Source organism: Equus przewalskii, chromosome 4 (genome assembly GCF_037783145.1).
Source record: "Equus przewalskii isolate Varuska chromosome 4, EquPr2, whole genome shotgun sequence".
NCBI lineage: Eukaryota > Metazoa > Chordata > Mammalia > Perissodactyla > Equidae > Equus > Equus przewalskii.
This window is the reverse complement of record NC_091834.1, coordinates 18,254,895-18,276,046: the sequence shown is the minus strand read 5'-3', so window position 1 is coordinate 18,276,046 and position 21,152 is coordinate 18,254,895. Positions and strand designations below refer to the sequence as shown.

At 44.2% G+C, this 21,152-nt stretch overlaps 1 protein-coding gene across 1 annotated transcript in view; it reads right to left on the bottom strand.

Moving 5' to 3' along the window:
* ABCA13 (ATP binding cassette subfamily A member 13) overlaps nucleotides 1–21,152 on the bottom strand; it is a 415,069-nt gene that overhangs the window by 297,905 nt on the left and 96,012 nt on the right. Inside the window, exons 19-23 of the mRNA XM_070615568.1 lie at nucleotides 18,614–18,723; nucleotides 13,645–13,763; nucleotides 7,831–7,994; nucleotides 6,987–7,066; nucleotides 6,129–6,250 (exon numbers count right to left, since the gene is read on the bottom strand). Coding sequence (XP_070471669.1) covers nucleotides 6,129–6,250; nucleotides 6,987–7,066; nucleotides 7,831–7,994; nucleotides 13,645–13,763; nucleotides 18,614–18,723 — 595 coding nt within the window. The remainder of the gene's footprint in view (nucleotides 1–6,128; nucleotides 6,251–6,986; nucleotides 7,067–7,830; nucleotides 7,995–13,644; nucleotides 13,764–18,613; nucleotides 18,724–21,152) is intronic.

Below are 21,152 nucleotides of genomic sequence, written 5' to 3'. Positions count from 1 at the left end.
AAGTCTGCAGGGTAAGCTGGCAAGCAGGAGACCTAGGGAGAAGCTGATGTTGCAGCTCAGGCCCTAAAGGCCATCTGGAGGCAGAATTCCCTCTTTCTTAGGGAATCTCAGTCTTTTATCTTAAGTCCTTCAACTGATTGGATGAGGCCCACCCACATTATGGAGGATAGTCTGCTTTACTCAAAGTCTACTGATTTAAATGCTAATCTCATCTAAAAAGTATAACTTTACAGGGGCATTTAGGCTGGTGCTTAACCATATATCTGAGTACTATGGCCCAGCCAAGTTGACATATAAAATTAACCATCACAAATGGCTAGGATACTCTAATATGCTCGTGTACATTTTGAATCTTTGAAAGAGATATTTTTTCATACCTAGTTAACCAAGAAGCCCTTTTTTCACATGGGACTTGCATGGTGTAGACATACCTTGAAGAAGATTTCCTTACTGCCACTGTTTTCAAACTTGCTCTCTAGAGGCAGAGGGTAGATGCCTTTGTGGGGGAGGGGTTTCAAAGAGGAAGTGGGATGGGTGCGGTATAGACATCCACCCTTTGCTTTGATTAGGGCAGCCCCTCTTTGATCAGGTCCGTAAAACGGGCTTCTGTATGAAGTTTTCCTTGAAAATGGGATTCGTCCAAGCCCACGACTCCAGAGGAGCTGCTCCGAGCTCTGCGTGGGCATCAGCCAGAACCAGCCAATAAGAGTCTCTCTGTGTTTACTGGAGCCTTGACCCTCGCTATCACCTAGTGCATGATGGGTGGTCCCCATGAAGGAAGATATTCAACACATCTCTTAGAATTTACTCCCAGGGAAAAAATATTTGTCTTAAAAATTGTCTACACCTCTTTTAACCAAATAAGGGAGGTCCCATGCGCCATCCTACAGAAACTCCACAGTCACCTCACACAAGAGCAATGCCCTGTGGCATATTTGTTTCCACGCCTCTGTGGTTTTCCCAACTTTACTCTTTACCTTTTTTCAAATCTCACTATGTCCCATTTTTTCTGTTTGAAAGGCATGTGAAGCAGGTGGAAGCAAGTGGGGAATAAAAAAACAAAGATAACACTCAGTTTTGTTGGGCTGGAAATATCATATGTGAATCCTTTCAAAGTCAAACAGGCATCTTTCAACTTAGGCTTTGCTTAGGCTGATAGGGCCAATTATCAGACACACAGATGCCAAGTTGTTCATGTGTGTCCTACGCATCCATGTTTGGCTTGGAAATCGGCAGGGAGCCAGGGATCCAGGGCAGACAGCTCCCCACCACTGTGAGCCTGGCATGCACACACACATACACACTCACTCACTCTCAGACAATTAGATATCTACTTGGGTTCACAGACTCCCTTTAAAAATGAAGATGTTCCCTGGGAGAGGGATTTGCATTTTGAGCAGGAGCTTGTTTACTGGGCGTCTGCCGGAACCCTAATTGTGTTCAGAGCAGCGTTCAGAAGATGGTCTTGATTCTGCCCAGCTGATAATTTTAGACTCAGAGGTACAGGGAAGCATTGAAAAGGACTGCTGTTCTCAGCCTAATTATGACTAGAAAGGAAACACTGACAGTGATGCGGAAGAACTGGAAATATCAGGGAAAGTGACAAGGCCATATGAGAGTTGCTGAAAGCAATTGATCCTGCATGTGTTAGAGAGGAGTGGTGTGGCCCTCTGCTCCCAGTGCCCCATTGAGCTCAGATCTGCTCACATGATGAAGAGGCATGAACAAGAGTGAGTATCAGAGGGTAGGAGAAAGCTCTGAGGACCCTGCCTGGAAGGACTGACACCATATGGTGGAAGGACGGTGGAAAGGAGCTAGAAGGTGCTAGAGTAAGGCCCACTTCAGCTTGACCCTAACTCCAGCTCTTACTGTGGGACCTCTCGCAAGTTACTAAATGTCAAGAAGCCTCAATTTCTTCGTCTATACAATGGAGGTGATGATAAGACCCAAAAGGACTCCATAGCGTGGTGATGAGAATTAAATGAGATCATTGTGTACGGTACTCAGCACAGGGGACAGTGTGGCTAAGTGCCCAGTCACTACCATTATTATTGATAGGAGGCTACCAGCAAAAACATAGTTATGACTTGCAGGAAATTTAAAGAAAGATGAATAAGAATTAGATGGGTTTATTCATTGAAAATGATTAAATTTAAGAAAAAGAGAGATAGAAGAGGTAAAGCTCATTAATTCTGTCTCCATTTCTAGTACCCTCTCTCCCCTCCTGGCTTCTGAAGGATGATGGCTCTACTAGCTAGAGTTTTTAAGAAGTCCCGGAGGAAATGAAAACTACTTTGGTTTTATTTCTTAAAGTAGACTTTAGATTTTACCAGCATATAATAATAACATCAATGCCTGGAAGAATTCTAATCATGAGCCTTGAAGAAAACAGCAATCGCCAGAAACCATGTTGATAGTCACCATAAATGAGCCATGTCCGTACAAAGTAATTTTCTTTTGACAGCAAAGTTATTAGGCTCGTAAGTTACCAGGACCCCAGGCAGACATGCTGTGGCTGATTTAAGAGCCCAAACAAACTGATAAACAGGTGGTTGGCATCTTCCTAAGCCATGGCCATCTTTCTGCATTAATGCCTTGAATGAAAATCTGGAAGATATGCTCATCTCCTTGGTGACTGGCAAAGCTGAGCGAGACAAATGACACTTCACAAAGTAGAGCCAGGATTAAAAATACCTTTAAGGTTAGAATAATTGGCTAAAAGTAGCAAGAAGTACTTTTGCAGAAATCAATGCAAATCCTGAAACTTAGGTTCAAAAAGATTTATCTACATGTGAGTAGAAAAGATGTACCCCACCAGAAACAGCAATTTACTGCATTTTTTTACAGGTGGTGGAGCGTCTGAGGGGCCCTGGATTAAAGGGCCACAAACTCCAGCCTGATGATGTGGTGATGGGGCTGCAGGAACAGTGTGGAACTCTCAGCCTCAGATGAGCTCCCTCCAGGAAAGACGCACCGCGTGACTGGTGGTGTCTTCCAGGGGACAGCTGGCCAAATTCCTCTGCGTGGGCCAGAAACTCTTGACTCCAGTCACACGTTAATTATTTTTTTTCTCTCAAGGAGGGCGAAAAAACCCAGAATGAGCAGATTTTGATCGGTGTCTACTCTGAAGTGAGTTAACACCAAGAACGACTGTTGCAGCTTTTCAGAAGACAAACTCCACGTGCTATAACAAACGGAAAGTGTGGTGTTGGCTAAATTCCTCTCAGGAATCTCTCTCTCTCCAAAACTTGTGCCAGCAAGGTGTTAAAGATGCCCAGAGAGCCGGCCTCAAGTGAGATAGGGAAATTTGGCCAGATTCACCAAATGCAATCATTTCTGCCAAGGGAAATAAGAAAAAGTCTCAGAATGCCTTTCCCTTTGAGAAGCCTCTTAAAATAGATCAGAACTCTCTGGGTGTCCCCTCCCCCACCTTCCTCCATAAGAATCCTGGGACGGTTGTGGAAAATGTTCAGCTCCCAAGGCCATCCAAATGCACAAAGTTGTTCGGAGTAGAAAGTAAAGGGACAGGAGACAGACACTTTGATTGCTCTCTCAATCTATTTGGGTCCTGGCTCTGACCTCATTGTTAATTTTAAAAGAAGGAAAATTTGGCCTAATACAAAGAAAGAGGTCCCCCTTGATTTGGAGCCTGAAATATGGTACTGAGCATAAGATGCATGGGCATCTCTCAGAGCAGGTGGAGGGGATTCAAGCCCAGGATGAAGGCAGGCAAGATGGCCTCCAGGGTCCAACACGCCCCTGACTCTAATTGATTTTGGTTTTCATTGGGAGCTGCTGGGGTTAAGGAATTAAGCCCTAGAGAGAGAGGAACTTCCTGTAGGTCCCCATAGCAGGTGCTCTGGAGCCAGAACAGAGGGCCGGAAAAGAAAATGGCAGCAGGTCAACAGCTCAGCCTGCCTTTGCCTCCTGTTGCTCATATCCCAATATCCCAACATCCTCAACTCTGTCACTCTCTCATGTAGCTCTTTACATCCAGTCTTTTCTCATTATTTCCATCAAAGCCCCAATGTCACATCTTCAGGGAGGCTCCCCATGACCACTGGTCCCCACCACCGACATGTCATCCCTACATGTGTTTCATAGAACTTGGCTATGTATCACATGTCTATTTATTTAGCATGTTGCCCCCAGAGCACATTCGCTCCCTCAGAGCAGAGCTTAGGGCCCCAGCTTCTAGAAGGATACCTAGTGGAAAAGAAGATTTGAAGTGAATGCGGTGTTTTCAGGGCCCCGGTGCCACTGAAAAGTACTCCCTGAGGGCCAGCAGCAGCTGCCCTGAGAGTATGACGTGATGAATTCACAAACTGATGGAAAGAAAGGTGGAGAATTCCAGGAAGATAGATTCTGAAAAGTTACTACAAATAATACGGTGCTGACACCCTGACAATCTTGAAAAAGCGAGAGGCCCAAGTGTCATCCCCTAACCAAACACAAATCCTAGGATCTGTAGACACGTATCGGTTCGTGGATATACTTAGCTATCGAAGTGAATAACTTCATTATTTATTTGAATAGCAAGAATGCAAACTTTTTAATACCCCTCCCAGTTACCTAACTGTCCAGCTGTTTAGGTGACCATAAGGACTTATGCTGTCAAGGAGGCAGAGGAAGACAGACGAATGTAAAAAAGCACTGCACAACCATCCACACAGAACACGGCCTTCCAGCGCAAGCCTTCACGGAGCACAGCCCCCTGCAATGGAACGCCAGTGCCACCTGGTGGCCGCATGCTTAATCGGGCAGAGAATATCAAAAACAGTTGAGTCCAAACCCAAGAAGTTCATAAGGCTTTGAATTTGAAAAGGACCCTGAAAGTTAGCTAACCTGACCCTTCTCTTAAAGCCTCACTAGTCAGCGACCTAAACTAATTCAGCCACTGCTCCATTCCCCTGTTACAAGTTCCAGTAACTGAAGATGTCAAACAAAGCTAATCACTATTTACACATAAGGCCAAAGGTGCGGTGTTCTCCTCACCCCATCTTCATCCCTGACATCCCCATGCATATGCGATGTTCAAAAAGCCACCTCTTACATTTTCCCTTTAAGACAGACACTGTGCGACTTACTATAAATAACCTGGTAATACTATAATTTGAATTTTGGGTTCCTAGCCTCTAATCTATTTCTTTCTTAATGCAAATTAGCTCTTAATTAATTGATCTACCTGTCAAGGCTCGCATTTAGCCCCAATTAACCAGAATCATGAAGTTAAATATCTGTTGGGGCCCAGGTGATTGTCAATAAAAATGTTCACTTGAGAGCCATCTTCAGGATTACTGTTTCTGGAAGGTTCTCTCTACAGGAAAGTGAAACCCAACTGCAAAGGCTGAAAGGGTATTTCAGAAAAGTACCTGCTAAGGATCCAGGTGATTCCTGCTGTGGTCAACACGATATTCACCTGTCCCATCCTCCGCCGACAAACACATCCCAACACCACTCAGCACACACTCCTCACTCCTTGACTTGTGGCAGAAAGCAGAGGGAACACCTCAATGTCACACTCTTCTGAGACCCCAGCATCTGGCTAGGTTTCACACCAAATAGCCACGGACTTCAAGAGAGTGCTGCCGGGCTCGTTAATGGGTCCATAATTTTATTTCCATTGACTTAATCAGTGCTTCTCAACCACCTTGGAGATGACACAGCCCATAATGACCCATCTGCCTTCACAATAAGCCACGACCACAGTCCACTGTTGGATTGTACAGTTATTCTCTACTTGGAGGAAATCATAGCTGATGTTTAGAGTTTTTTCGATGTTTTTGTTTTTGCATATTTTTGAGAATTTTACAACCCCTACTTAACGAAGCAGGACCCCTTCGGGGTGTCATGCATCAGGGTTGGAAATTGTTGAAATCAATATCATCACGAATTTTATCATTTTTAAACCAAATGAAGACAATATTATGAAATTCAAGACACCAAGGTTTTGGCATGGGACAGTGACATCCTTTGGTTCCTAGCTCTTCCTCTCATTTCCGTTCTGCCTCCAGTTACATTATTCTCAGAGCAACCCACTCCCCCAGTGTAGGAGCGGATGGGGGAGCGAGAAAGCATGACAGGAGGCCAGCAGCTTAGAGAGCAGACGCAGAAGCAGCAGACTATACCTTTGAATGGGAAATATTGGCTTCTAAAATGCTATTGATCGTTTCATCTGAGATGTGGATAGAAGATCGAAGCTCCTCAGTTAACTTGGAGATGTTCTTCATCAAATCTTTTACTTTTACATCTGAAAAATTTTGAAAAGGAAGGAAATTTTATAATAATAAGTGTTTGGGCTACTAATAACTATGAAAACAAAATGCGATATTAAAACCTGGCAAGGATAGTTTTCTCCACTATGTCCAGCCCATAATAAACACTAAATGAAGTCATATTCTCACTTCTTTAAGAGGAACTGAGGCAATCTATACTAAAAGTAAAACAAAACCACAGGTTAGTGGTATTTCCTGGTCAGTTGCTTACTCTCTCCCAGACCTGTATATTTCAAGTTTTTCTCTAGAAAGAGGTTTTTCTTAGGGAACAGTGGCCAAGTGCTGCCGGAAACTCACTTCTCTCCATGTATGTAGTTATTTCACGTTTTTTACCAGTAGGAGGATCACCTAAGGGTTTGCCACAATTCTTCAGACTTGAGGTATGGATACTACAAGGGTTGTGTGAATTGTATAGACTGCAGAGGGGGGAAACAGAGATTCGTGGATACAGAACATCCTGCCTAGGGAGGCAGGGCCAGGGCGGAACCCAGACCACAGAAATTTCTCTTCCTTCCTCCTCTTGGCTTTGGCACCCAGGATTTTAGGACTTTCTTTCTTGTCCCCAAATACATCAGACCAGCCAAATTCTAAATTGTTATTTATCACATATAACATAACTTTTCCCCTTAATGTTTTATTTTGATAATATATTTGTGTGAAAAACAAAATTTAATTTCTAATCAAGCAAACTTGGAGGAACCACATACTTACCCTCAGTTACTGTGACACTGCTAAGAAAAGTCAGAATGGGATTCCCAGAAAACAAAGTCTTCTCCAGGCTTTGGGCCAACCTAAAACGGCAGAAAATTAAAGCTAATTTAGGCAAGATAAAACACCAGAAACAATGTTGGAGTGAATAATACAGCCTCAGTTCCCTGGAGACGAGCTAGTTAACAGAATCACATTTCCACAAAAGTCCTCCAACAATTAGACACACAATGTCTCCTGACACTCTCTGTGTGCGAATATCCATTAATATCACAACTCCACTATTTTCTCCTCAGAGCCCCTGCCAGGCAAGATGAGCTGGGGGAATGTGGATGCATATTAAACGGTTTCTCATAAATTCGAAAAGAATAGGTGGAATAGATCATGGAATGCATGAGAAATTAGGATATCAAGAAGTCAGATGAGCATCATTCTTTCTGTGAATAAGTCATTTGCAGAATACAAAGTGCCTGATCCCCTCTTCCAGTGGTTTACACTTTGAGAACACAGAACAAAATTAATCCAATAAGAAGGCAATTTGAAAAATCGTTCACTGTTCTTACAGAGCATATTAATGCCATATTGCAATCTAGGATCTCAACTTTCTGATCTAATATCTTGATCACTAATAAAGCTAGCCTTAGAGCTAATGCTGCTCTCATATTTACAATTTTAAAACTTAAAGTCTTGGAAAACTTTGATGATGTTTAGAAAACATATGAATTAATATGTATATTAATAGTATGCAGTACACTTTATTGTCTGAAATTCAGAATTAACAAATGCAAAACATCTTCTCTATGAAAGAAAATACTGTGGAAAACAGGAGCACCAAGCTAGAACGTACGTGTGCATGCGCTGCCGAGCCGAGTCCAGCGTGGGCTGGCAGTCACAGTCCTGCTCGGTAACATTTTCCAAGTTGCTCTTGAAGCTTTCCAGGGTGCTAGAAAGATTCCTGCTAAGACTTTCACAATTTAGCTGAAGGGGTGAGGACCATATCTTTTCCATCTCCTGGAAAACACAGCAACAATAGAGTTAAAAACACATATACTTGTTTGTATGAGCTCAAGTCTGGTTTCCAGATAAATGCACGCCCTCACTGAGTGTTATGTGCATTGTACGTTTTCAGCTCATTTGCCTTAGTCTCAAGAAACGTGGCATGGAAGACTGAGGATGTACGATCATGGCCCAGCATTCCTAGTACTGCAGCGCAGCAGGAGGAGCCCAGGGCTGGGAAACGGAAGAGCCCACATTTTACCCCTGGATCTGCCACTTACCAGCCAGGCAAGGAGGCATCTTCTCTGAGGCATGGCAGAGAGCAAGTGTGGCCCAGACCATGACCTGGCGCGTGGCCTCCTAGAGCTCTTTCCTGGTTTGAAAACTGAGGCTTTTCAAAATTCACAGCCATAAAACCGATGACTGAAAGAAATCATACGCGGCTGTCCGTATGTAAAGTAGGTAACAGCTGCATCTGCCCTGCCTTGAGGTCTGCAGTACCTGGAAGTTTCCTGTCCTCCCCTCAGCATGGGGAGGGGTCCTAGGACTTTGAGGAGCTCAGTGGGAAACCCCTGGTCTGGGCCCCAACTCTAAGGTGTCATGGACATCTCAGCATCTTACAAGCATTAACCAGTTTTACAAAAGACCAATCATTTTGAAAAAAATCTTTCAGAATAACACCTATAAATTGATAAAAATGCAAAACATTTATCATATGTAAATCTAAGTGACAAGCACAGGTAATTTAAACTTTAAAACAACCCAAAAGTAATACACGTGTAACTATGCATACAGACATACATATAAATCTGGACACAGTCCCTGGACACAGCAATTCTGCTGCATATAATTTATTTTACATCCTCAGAATTTATTTATTTCATCGTATTTTGTTTACATCACCCAATTCTCCCTGATGTTGGAAGCATAGTCTCAAATTATGCCTATTATGGGAAGGCATCAGATGTAAGTCGACATTTACACAATACTTCTGCTAAATAAAACTTCTAAATATTTTTCTCAAAACCATCATTAGTTTCTCTTGCAAAGGCAAATCATAGATCATTCAGGTGACGAGAGAGAGCTAAGAAATATACGTGCCAAGGAAAAGTTAATGTGAAGAATATTGAAATGTCAAGATAGAGGGACACTGAGCTCTCGTGCCCATCCTCTGGTGGGTCACCTGGCTCAGCTGAGTGGGATCTTCGTGGAGAGCAGAGACTTCTCAGGAACGGAGGAGCATTAACATGCGCTTGAAGCACCCAAACTCTGGCCACCATCACCACTCCCACAGAACCTCCGAACTGCACCAGGGGGTGCTGACCCAGCCGGCAGATTGTCACATAGCACGGCCTCTCTTGACTCTAACTCATCTATTTTTACGGTTCCCTTTCAAAGCCCACTTTTTTCCCAAATACTCTGGGAGTGAAGCTTGAACAGAAATGAGTTCATTCATTAATTCAGAAAATATTTATTGGGTGCCTCCCAAAAGCCAGGCACATGCTAGGCACTGGGGCTAGAGTCGTACACACAGGAGAGAAAAACCCCTGCCTCCAAGGCTTGCGTCCCAGTGTAGGAACTCAGCCAGCAGAAGCCATGGGAGTAATAGTCAGCCTGGCAGAAGGGTTGTGAAGGAAACCAGGCAGAAGCAGGGTCTGGGGCGGAGAAGGGGGGCAGTGCCCGAGGGCTGAGGGGAAGTTTTACAACCTGATTTAAGGTTGTCAGGGAAGTGTGCTGCAGGCAGAGGGAACTGCAAGTGTGAAAGCCCTGAGGTGAGTTCAAGGAGCCAGCACAGTGGAAAGAGAGCACAAAGGGAGGGCGGGGGGCAGGGGGAGAGGTTCAGGAGGTGCCAGTCACCCAGAGGGCAGGAGCTTGTGGCCCACATCCTTTAAGACGTTATGAGATTGGGAGACATTGGCCGGTGCTCAGCAGAGGAATGACGGACATGCTCTGATGATGCTTGAGAAGCATCACTCTGGCTGCTGAACTGAGAACAGAGTTAGGGGACAAGAAGTAGAGTCAGGAGGCTATCAAAAGGACCAGGTGAGATGGCTAGAGGCTTGGGTCAGAGGAACCACTGGAGGTGACGCAACATGGCCAGGTTCTGGAACAATCTGGAAGGTAGAACTGACAGAGTTTGCTAACAGAAAGTAAAAAAAAAAAAAAAGGGTCAACAAGTATGCTGAGGTTTTTGGCCCTAGCAACTGAGGAAAAGAACTCCACCCAACGGAAACATTGGGTGAAAAAATCAAAAGTTGCTTTCTGACATGCTGTGTTAGGAGGCAGGTTTGACATCTAAGAGGAGATGTGGAGACAGCCACTGCATATACAAGCCTGATGTTTGGGGAGGGCTGGTCGGGAAAGGACCTTTGGAAGTCGCTGGGATATAAGCAGCATTTATCAGACTATAAAAGGATCTGGACAAGATTGCCAGCACGTGAGCACAGAGAGTGAAGAGACCATGTCTGGAGACCAAGACTGGGGCCATCTAACACGTGGAGGAATCAGGAATAGAGACAGAGATGGTGCGGCCAAAGATGTGGAGGAGCCCCAGGGAGAGCGGGCCGTGGAAGCGGAGAGAAAAGGGACTCAGGAGGGGTTGTCTGTGTTGATGCCAAACGTGGACCAAGGGAGGTGAGGAGGAAGAGTTCAGCTGTGTGCAGCACCTGGGGTGTTGGTTGGAGCCTTGTCTGATGCCCAGGGAGGGTTCAGGAGGGGTGGTTGACTCAGGCCACGTTCTTTATTTTCTATTTTGTGATAGGACTCAGGGACACAAGGGCTTTTCCTTGTTCCCTTACATTCCCCCTGTCTACTCAGTCCTTAGAAGTCTGTGACCCCTGGGAGACACAGCCCCCTCCAGCTTCCCCCTCACTCACTGCCTCTAAGGACAGGCGCACAGACCCCACTGGTCATTGAATATGACTGCGGGAAAACAGAAGGAAAAGTATGGTGAGGAACACAGGCAGTTCACCTGAAGGTGGGTGGATGTCCTGGTTCTGTCCCAGGTCTCCAGTCCGTGTGTCTGTTTCTAATAATGCACATAGAAGTCCCTGTGACCTTCACTCTCTACTCTTCATTCTTGAGTGTGGAGCTCTCCCCATTGTCCTCAATTCTCCCACCTGAACATTTCACAGGTCCCGAATTCCCCTTCTTCTATGGAGGCCCCTCTTCCTGGTGTGCAGGTGCACAGATACATCCAGCTCAAAACGATAGGTTCGAATGAGGACTGAACTCCTTTCTGAGAATGTTAATAAAACCCATCACACTGGGGCTCTGCCCGTAGAGCATTCCCTCATGGAAATGAACCTCTAGTTCATAAGTTGTAACTATATGCAAATTAAATTTAATTCTACGCATTTATAATATTCTCACTATGGATTTTATTGTTAAATTTAACAACATAATAATTTAGACATATAAGGGGTTGTAGAGAAGGAAAGCGCACTCCTCTCCAGTAGCAAGGACACTGGAAGGAAAGTTCCAGCTTCTGTCATCACAGGCACACTGGGCTCCATGCAAAAAGTGTCAAGAACAAAAGTTGAGACTGACATCCATTAGGGTCTACTTTGGGGACAGGGTAAGACCATCATGTGGAAGGCAGCCCACATCAGACTCCCTCTTTGGCTAGAATAGCTCTGTAATCACCCAGGAACTGACCATTAAGTGTACTCAGTCTGCTTTGCAGATGCAATGCTGCCATGTGTGCGTCCAAAGGTCTAGATTTGGGGAAGTGGTAGGAAGCCCCCATTTCAAGGTGGAGTTCCAGCCAGATGCTCTAATTCAGCTTATCTTGGAAGGGTTGAGACCCACTGGGTACTTGCTGTCACTTTTTAAATACAATTTCCAATCTTTATTTAGCTCCTTATTGCTATTTTCTACTGTTTAGAACAATGAGTGGATGAGGGCAGGGAACGAACATCCCTGAACTTTCGACATATCCATTCAATCGGTTGAGAATTTCACTTCCAGTGGAATTCCACATTGGCATTGAGACAACTGTATGTTAGAACATTTATCTAGACAGTGAAAAACTAAAGATTCCATTGTGACTTTAGCCTGCCTCTGTGCCGCAAGGGCACTTCCCACCCCACAGCCTGGAAAAGCTTTGTGTGTCTAAAAGCCTCATACTCTTGAGGCCCCGGAACCACAGACCCATCCTAGAAAGCTTTGCATGCTGAGATTAACACCATTCTATTTTTGTCATCAAAGACAGAAACTTCAGCTCTTTGTCAAAGCTGACCTGTTATCAGCCAGAACTGTTGACAACCATATAATAATTTGAACTATAAATAGAGTCTTTGAAGCAGTTGTCTTGAAAGCTGGAGTCTCCTGCCTCTTTCATTATTGTGAACTTCACTCAGCACTCACAAACTGTCTATCACATGTTTGTTTTTTAATGTATCCAAATTTAATTCCTGACAAAGGTCCCCACAACCTGGAAAAAAGAATTTGATGGTCTAAATAAATCGATGTACATATGACAAACTACGGCAGCTGCGGCTGCAAAGACAATTATCTCTGCAGGCCCACAAGCTTCCCATTTACACACACCCCTCCTCCCAGGCCCGATTAAGGATTTGCAGCTCTCACTCCCTCCCCACAGTTTCAGAGGCGAGGCTTCTGCACCCTCATCAAGTTGTAGGAGTTTAGCGTGACTTTCTCTGTTCCCTCTCGGCATCACCCTTCCCTCTGCTTGCTGTGATAACCCAACATTCACTGGACGTATGAGTAGGTGGAGTTATTGTCCCACAAAAGCAATGAAAAATATTCAGACCTGGACCAGAAGAAACATAGGACCTCATTCCACTGTTGGAAAAACATCGCCATTGTCCAGGCTTCCCAAGCAGGTCAGCCAGCATGAGGGCCCAATGGGCCTTCATCCCAGTGCAACGGAGTAGGCCCCAGGTAAAAGTCACATTCTCAAATCCAGCTTCAGTTGGATAGCCTGTGTGGTCACTCATTAGGCACTTGCACAATTAATAAAAAGGAAACTGCCAAACTGGTTCTTACTCAGCTATCAGTTCTTGGTACTTGTCAGCGTGTTCCATTAGTCAGAACCCCTGATGGGTTGGTAAATGTTTAACAACTGGCTCTCTGGGAAAAAATATCTTACTTGTAGCATTTGCCAATTTCCATGGTGTAAATGCTCCCATTGTGGCCTAGTTCAAGCTACTGACGTGACGTCACTGAGCATAGACTTGGGAACAGATGCGCAGCAGCACACTACCATATGGTATTTCCATAGAGACACAGCAGATGTAAATAATCTCAAGAGAAGAGACAATAGTAAAACCTACTAAAATAATTAGGAGGTGATAAGTCTTGAGAATTTATTACTTTTGTTTTAAACGTAATCTATTTAATCATATATTTATAGATTTGATTTTTAGTGATGTCTATGTTTAAACATCAGTTGGAAAAATTCCTGAAAATTTAATAATCAGCTCTCATGAGTCAGTGCTAATCACCCCAGCACACCACTGGGAGAACCCAAGAGGGAGGAAGGGTGGGCACTCATTCTGAGGACCCAGCTTCCCTCGTGACTGTACACAACACACTTGCTTTGGTTTTAAGGACCAAGTCAGCAAGCTAGGATAACAAGACTGCCTTACATGGGCCAATCATAATGAATATGAAATCCCCTGAAACGGCAAAGATGACAAACCTGGTAGCGGTCATGCGCCAAAGTGACTCCTTGTAGAGCAGATAAAATGAGACGCCGTATCCGACCTTGCTTGCAGCTCAGAGAATCACAGAGAATGTCCTTGATGAAGGAAGGGTTTTCTGCCAGAGGAAACACACAGGGAAGTTATCAGTAAACAACCCTGTCCCTAACTAGCTGTTCTCCACGGTCATTTCCGACAGGTTCAAAATGATGCAAATTCATAGATTCCTTAAATCATCAAGATGAACATTCAGAATATGAAGGAAAAGCTGTACCTTTTGAGTTCCAAATGTAATTAATTAACTCCTTTTTCTGGGCCAACTGAACATAGAGAAATTGATACCCCTCCTCCACTTCCTTCACCGGCCCCTCTGACTGTACCCCGTAAGACGGGGTCCCATTCACCTCAGATTGCCCAGGACAGCCTTGGTTTTCACGTGTTGTCCTGGAGCAGTGATAAACAGCGTCCTCTTCATTCCCAGACATGCCGTGCCCCAGTTTGAAAGATGAATTATACACACGGTCATTTTGAGGTCCCACATCCTCACCTCACAGGTCACATCCCAGAATCACCCCTGACTCTCCTCTTCCTCACTCCTCACAGCCCACTGATCCCTCCACCTGCTCAATGACACCTGCCGACAGCTTTGAGTCGGCGTCTCTGCCCAGCACCCACCAGGTCGAGCCCAGGATCTAGCCCAGCTCCTAACAGCTCTGTCCCCCAGCTCACTCCTCCAAATCACCTTCCACTCACAGCCACACTGCTCTTTCTAAAAGGAGATCCTTGGTGATAGGAATCTGCCCACAGGCTTGCATCACATCCAAAGCCTCCATCCCGGCTCCATACTCAGTTCATTCTCCCGTGCTCCTCCCATCTTCCCAAGGCCATCTGCTCCTCCTGCATTGTGGCTGCTTCCTCTCCTGACCCTGCCTGTCAGAACTGGGCCTCAGGACCCCTGCCTCCCTGCAGTGCTGAGCCTGGTCCCTCCTGTTCCCCAGCTGCACGGATCTGCCTGGGCCTCACGGCCTGTGCACAGGTCTCCTGCTGCATGCACACAGTGCAGGCGAAACCATGGGCGGCTGTGTCCACCTCCTGTCTCAGATCATTGCTAGCACCCAGCACACGGCTTTGCACCCAGTAGACGCCTGGTAAACAGGTCCACGTTGTTCCTTACAGAAAACAAAACGTATTTTTATGAGTAACAAAACCTTTTATTGTTTTAATTAGAGAAAAGTTGCAGTTTTATTTCTTACATTATTACATTGTTTCTCAAAAGTTGTTTAAAAAAACTGTTTGGAACTATAAACAGAATACACAGAATATATCCAAAGCCATGTTTTTCAGAAGCATACCATCTGGATGCCTCATTTGTTTATGTTTTCTCATTAATCTTGCTATTCTCTGATTTTGGAAACAGGTATCCTACTGTAAAAAAAAAAAAAAGGTAAAATGTGTCTCAAGTAATCTCTTATTAAAATGTGAAAGGAAAGACGTAAAATACTACAAAACATCACAGCATTTATCTTTGAGGATAAATGTATCCTCTGTTTGGTGGGAAGACAGAGTAACATGTTTAGGAATTATGTTCCCAAAGCTCAAAGAACATAGAACGCACCATTAAAAAGACTCACGTGTGGTATGACTTTAGGCAAGGACTATTGTGACCCCCCGTTTCCTACATGCAAAATGAGAACTTGGACTAGATGAGACTGCAAGCTTAGGTGAGGGATAACGTGGTCACTGGAAGAAGTGCTGGGCTATAAAAGAGCTGGCCTTCATCTGCCCCATGTCTGACAGCCCGCCCTCAAAGGCACCACCTTCAAGGCCAGAAAAAGGCAGGCCATCCTCGGGCCTCTGCCCTTCCACTTTCCTGGGCCCTGAATGTTGCTCTGCACATCAGGCTCCATGCCCTGGCTCCTCGTGCCTGCTATTGTCGCTCTTCTTGGCTTTTGGACATGTTAGACCCCTGCTCTGGATTCCTAGACTCATCCCTCTCTCTGGACCCCTCCACTCTGCTCCCATCAGCTCCCTGGACCGCCCCCAGGATCCTCCACTGGAGAGGGGCTGATTTCTGCACTCTGAGGTGCTGGGCAACTCACTCCCATCCTCTGGGCCTCAATTTGCCAATTTCAGAAACCAGAAGGTCAAGGTAGACCACTACTGAGGTTCCTTCTGGTTCAATGAGCCCATCAAGCTACAGGCTCTGTCCTCACACAGTCATTTCTAACATATGTCAAGTATGAGATCCAGAGGAGAAAAATTACAGCTTTCCTCAATGTATTACCAAACTTAGTTCTGTGACACACAAATAATTACTTGATTTTCAATAGTAATAGTAACAGATCTGACTGCTATTCCCTTTGCCGGATGGAAGAGGAGCCGTTTGCCCATTTTGGCCGGTTCCAGCCAAAATCTTTCTTGGCTGGCATTTATACGTTTTCTGGGCCTGTCACTGCTCTCCTGTTCTGTAGAATGGAGTGGCAGTTTAACAGGAAATTGGAGTAACTGTTTAAATGTTACTGAGTCATGCCTGAGTATGACATGCTTGAGTTTTCTTGAAATGAAATAGAAAAGTCCAAAATTAATTTTCTGTTACTAATGTAATTTCAAGTATGATATTAATTTAGCAGCCATAATACAGAATGGCAAAATAAATATAAATTCAGGTATTAATGGATGTTTAATTCATTTAAAAGCCCTTACATTAGCTGACTGTGAAATGTCAAAGTAATTATGCCTTTGAACATGGCTGGGTTCAGCATGTCAGATAAGCACTCGGGATTCAGCACAAAGTGTGATCCGCATTTTATCCAGCAAGTTTCCACCTGCTGAAAACGTTTGACCATCCTAAGGTGAACCTGGATATGTGATGATTTATATTTGACAGTATTGCTGATGTTCGTAACATCTCTAATTGGAAATAGAAACTTTCTTTAAAAAAAACAAACCTCCATGCCAATGGGTTTCATTTACATCAATGGATGTCTCGCTGCCTCCCTCCATTTTCCATGTTTCTTAGCCTAAAAGATTAATCAATTCTTGGCTTTCAGGAAACTTTTGTATTATGAAAAAGAGGTGAGTGAGCAGATTAGAACTCATCCTGTGTTAGTCCTAAATTACCAATTTTCACCTGTAAACAGCTCTCTCTAAACTGAGAAGTGATTTTCCCATAGGACATCACCCAATTTTAGCTTTTTCCTAATAATTAGTACCAGATTTATCTTGTTTAGTTGAGTTCATTTTAAAAGGTATTTGTCATTCTGGTTCTGCCCAAGGCTCACTTGCCCTTGCCTCCACTCCCAGGCTGGGGCAAGTCCGCTCCCCTGGCTCCCAACCTCTGTGGGAGGCTAATGCCCACTGGTTAACCACCCTGGGTCCCAGTGACCCACCCTGTGATGGTGAATGCGGGCTTGGCTCCACTGTGCCCCACTGGGCAAGCCAGACTCTGCTCTCCCCAGGGTCCTCCCAGCCCCACACACTTGCTCAGTAACATCAAGTGGTCCCAGAGAGCACATATCAGCCACCTTCGGGCATGGATGGCCAAACATTCCCATAAGAATGGCCAGCGTAAAATCCCACAGATTGCGCATACAGGAATCCCAGTGGACAGACACATGAGCACTAAGGGCTTGCATTCACTCATTCATTCATTCATTCATTCAACAAACATCTATCAGCATCTCCTAAACTCTAATCCTTATAAGCTGGTTTTACAATGATCGACAGACAGGCAGTCATGAGGAGACATGCATGTTCACCAGCAGTGCAGTGCACAGCCTAAAGGGCCATTAACAGAGGTCAGGCTGCCACTGCAGGCAGCTTGGGTAGGCCAAGAAAAACTTTCCAGAAGAAATAACACCTAATCTAAGAATCATATTCTAATAAGAATAATCTAATAATAATAATTGTCTGCAAATAAGTCAGGGAAAGGGAGGAGAATGAGCGTGGTATCAGATAAACCCAGGCCAGGGAGGGATGCAGGGTCAGCCATGGTAGGGCTCCATGAAGGGATCTAGGGTTTGGGTCCACTCAGCTGACCTCTGGCTCCTCTCTTTTCCTCTCGGTCTGATCAGACCCATCCTTGGCTTCCCCATCTCTCCTGCCTGCTCTTCCTCTCCTCGGCTCAGATTCCTCTCCTCAGCACCCACTGCCATCAGCATTCTCAAGACCCACAGGCCCTGACAGCCCCTAGAGGGCTCTGTGCAGCCATGTTCAGGAGACTGGGACATAGGACGCAGCAACACGGGTACACTCAAATTACTTAAGCAGCACTGGTCCAATCCACGGACTCAGAAGTGCTCTGAGACCTCATATTTACATATCTGAGGAAGTTCTCAAATAATCCAGTTACCCCAGAAGGCAGCTTGTGGCACTTGCCTTCAACAACGGCACTGAAATATGTAGTGATGGATTTGACAAGTAGGATCTTAGTAGACAAATTAATTCATTTACAACACAAATATTGAATTACTCATCCTTAGAGACAATGTAGCATATTGTATTTTGGAGACAATTGAAAACGTGACAGATCCTGCTCTCAGTGAAGCTAGAGACTGCTGCAGGAGAAGGGCACCAAAATACTAAAATATAAATGGTAAGAGCCAGGGCTATGGAGCAAGTATCTTGGGAATTCAAGTTCCTGAATGGATCACTCAGCACATATAGGTGGAATGCATCTTCTGTGCCAAGCCCTGGATATGTACAGAGGATTAAGACCTGGCTGCTGCCTTCAAAGAATGTTGACTCAATATAGGAAGCCCACCTTGGCTGGAGAAGAGTTGCAGCAATGGGTATGAGGTGGGGGGTGGGGGGGGCTGGGGAAGGGCCCTCAGGGCCTGGGAAGCCAGGCTAAGAAGGCTATGCTTTATTCCTAAAGGAAGTCAGGGGTAAGCTACACATCAGGCTGACAGCTGAGCTCTGAAAACTGGCGCAGGGCAATTAGCAGCACGTCTTATGTAAGCAGCCCACCTGCAAAGACGATAAGCCCACGCAGAACCAGCATCTTCACTTTCTGCAGAGCTGCCATGGCTTCCGGGGGCTTCAAAGGCTGCCGGGAAACCTGGCACATTTCAACAACACTTAGAGAAAAAATAGACAAGGCATTAAAGGGCAAAAATCCATGAGCCATGTGCGTCACTTCATATTCTTCATCACAAGAATAAGCAGTAACACATGTAAGAACTAGCCTCCCTGCTCAACCATTTCCTCCACGGAAGAACACAGGCAATGGTCTAGACCCGTAGACAACGCTAGGTCTTCTGTTTTAGCTCAAAGCCAATAAATCTGATATTTGCTCTCTCTCCTTGTCTTGGTCTATTCTCTTGAGATGCAAAGGTAAACGATGAAAGAGTATCCAAAAAGAGAAAGGGGAGATAGCTGACATAGAGAACTGTTATGGTTCACTATTTATGTATGGAGAATTAACTTTAACAGATGGATTAGCATATAAGATTTTTATCTTTAAACAAACTCCTAGAGAGTTGTAGTGTGTGTGCATGTGTGTTGTGTATGTGAGTGTATATGTGTGTATTTGTTGCGTGTGTGTATGTATGTGTGTACATACGTAAATACATGTACATACCTGTATTTGTGTGCGTGTGTGTATTGCTCTTTATGGAGTCCACCTGGGAGGTACTGGAGTGAAAGCATCCAGAGCAATCTTTGCATAAACTGCCCTTTCTCTGAGTTATGCCATAATGCTTCTGATGAAAAGGCTCAGTAATTCACAGCTTTACCTCTTTTTTTTTTAACACAAAATGGCTTTTATTCCATTCTTAGATGACTTTATACTCTTTCCATGACTCAAAACCATCCTCAAACATCATAAAAACTGAGCATATAAATAACATGATCTGTGAAGCACTTCTAAAAGAAGAATTAAAATATATACATTTGTTTCTTTTTTTACTGTGAGCCATATCAACTGATTAAGGGTTTAGCTGCCTGAGGAAATTTCCTGAAAAGGAATATCCTTGATAAGGCCTGGAGATTGAGTTAAAAAAAAAAAAAAAAGACCACAAGTATCTTGTCTTTGCAACACCTGACTCCTTCGAAATCTCTACATGTTGAATCACCCACTCTTCTGCTGGTGTTGCTGGGACAGACACAGCAACATCACAAGTCTGAGAAAATGCCACACTGTGAGAATGCTCCAGAACACTGTGACAACCTAAGGCATAGCTTCTAGGGACCACAGCAAAGTTTTAATTTTTATGCAATTTAATGTTTTTACAGCATATTATTTTAAATTTACTTTCCCCAGAGGAAGATTGAAACTTTCTGAAAAAATGTCTAAGTTCTGTTCTGCTGTGTTGTTGACATGACATAGAACACAACAGAAGAATCCCGCTTAGGTAAACACACCTGACGGGCTTAGCAGAGCACCTCCCTAGGCAAATGTGAATGTTCCCCAATTAGAATATTGTTTTTCAATTGTTGAGAATGCAACCAGTCCTTCAAGAATGCAATTATCTTATGTTAATATAAAAATTTCAGCTTGGTGGTGCTATGTGTACATATCAGGACAAAAGTAAGTTTAATAAGTAAATGCACATTCAGATTGTGTTGCTGAAATTTTGGAGGTGAGGAAAACTGTGACTTCTTTATAGTTACACCAATTAATTGTAGTTTAAAGAGATTCTGAAATCATTCGATACTTGGGAAGGTAAGACAGAATTATACAAAATCCTCTATTGGCAGCCAGATACCAGAGCAAAGGATTGCTCTAAACTAAACAACAAATAGAATAAGGTTATTATTTTAATTATAATAAAAATGTAGCTGAACTGGAAAATAATTTGGGGGCAGGAAATAGTTATCACTGAATTGTGTTTTAGTGCCATGCAGAAATGAACTTGTACATAATTTTTATTTCTGTTCAGAAAAGTAACATGATGGTATGTAGAGTCATTTCGTACTCACCATCAGGTGACATATATTTTGACAAATTGTGGGACTTTAATTATTACCTTTTAGTTGTGCTGAAATGATTGTGGACCTGGGAGCAAAAGAGTCATTATTTTAGAGTCTCTCAGTACAGCCACGGATGGCTACTTCAGGTTCTTGCTTAGTAGATGTGTTTTGTTGAGTATGACATGCAAAGGCCCCAAGTCTTGGTTTCTCAAGCTCTAAAATAAGGAATGTGGTCAAATCAGCGTTTCACAAACTATAGCATGCTTATGGATCACCTGGTGGCCTGGTTAAGTCACAGGCTTTGATTGGGCAGGCCTGGGGCAGGCTAGGGACAACAGCCTTCCTAACCAGCTCAGGTGAGGCTGCTGGTTCCCACATCCTCACAGTGTGGAGGGAGGTGCTCAGTAATCCCAAGGGCCTTTCAGGTGAGACACTGAATGTCCCCACCCATCCCATCTCGGGTTGACTTCACGGTCTATTTATCAGTGACCCACACAGTATTGGGAAGGCTTCAGACACAGGGAAAGAACAAATCTAGCAGACCAGCTCCTCTTTTGTTCCCTTACCTATTTCTGTGATGGATTTAGAGAATGCT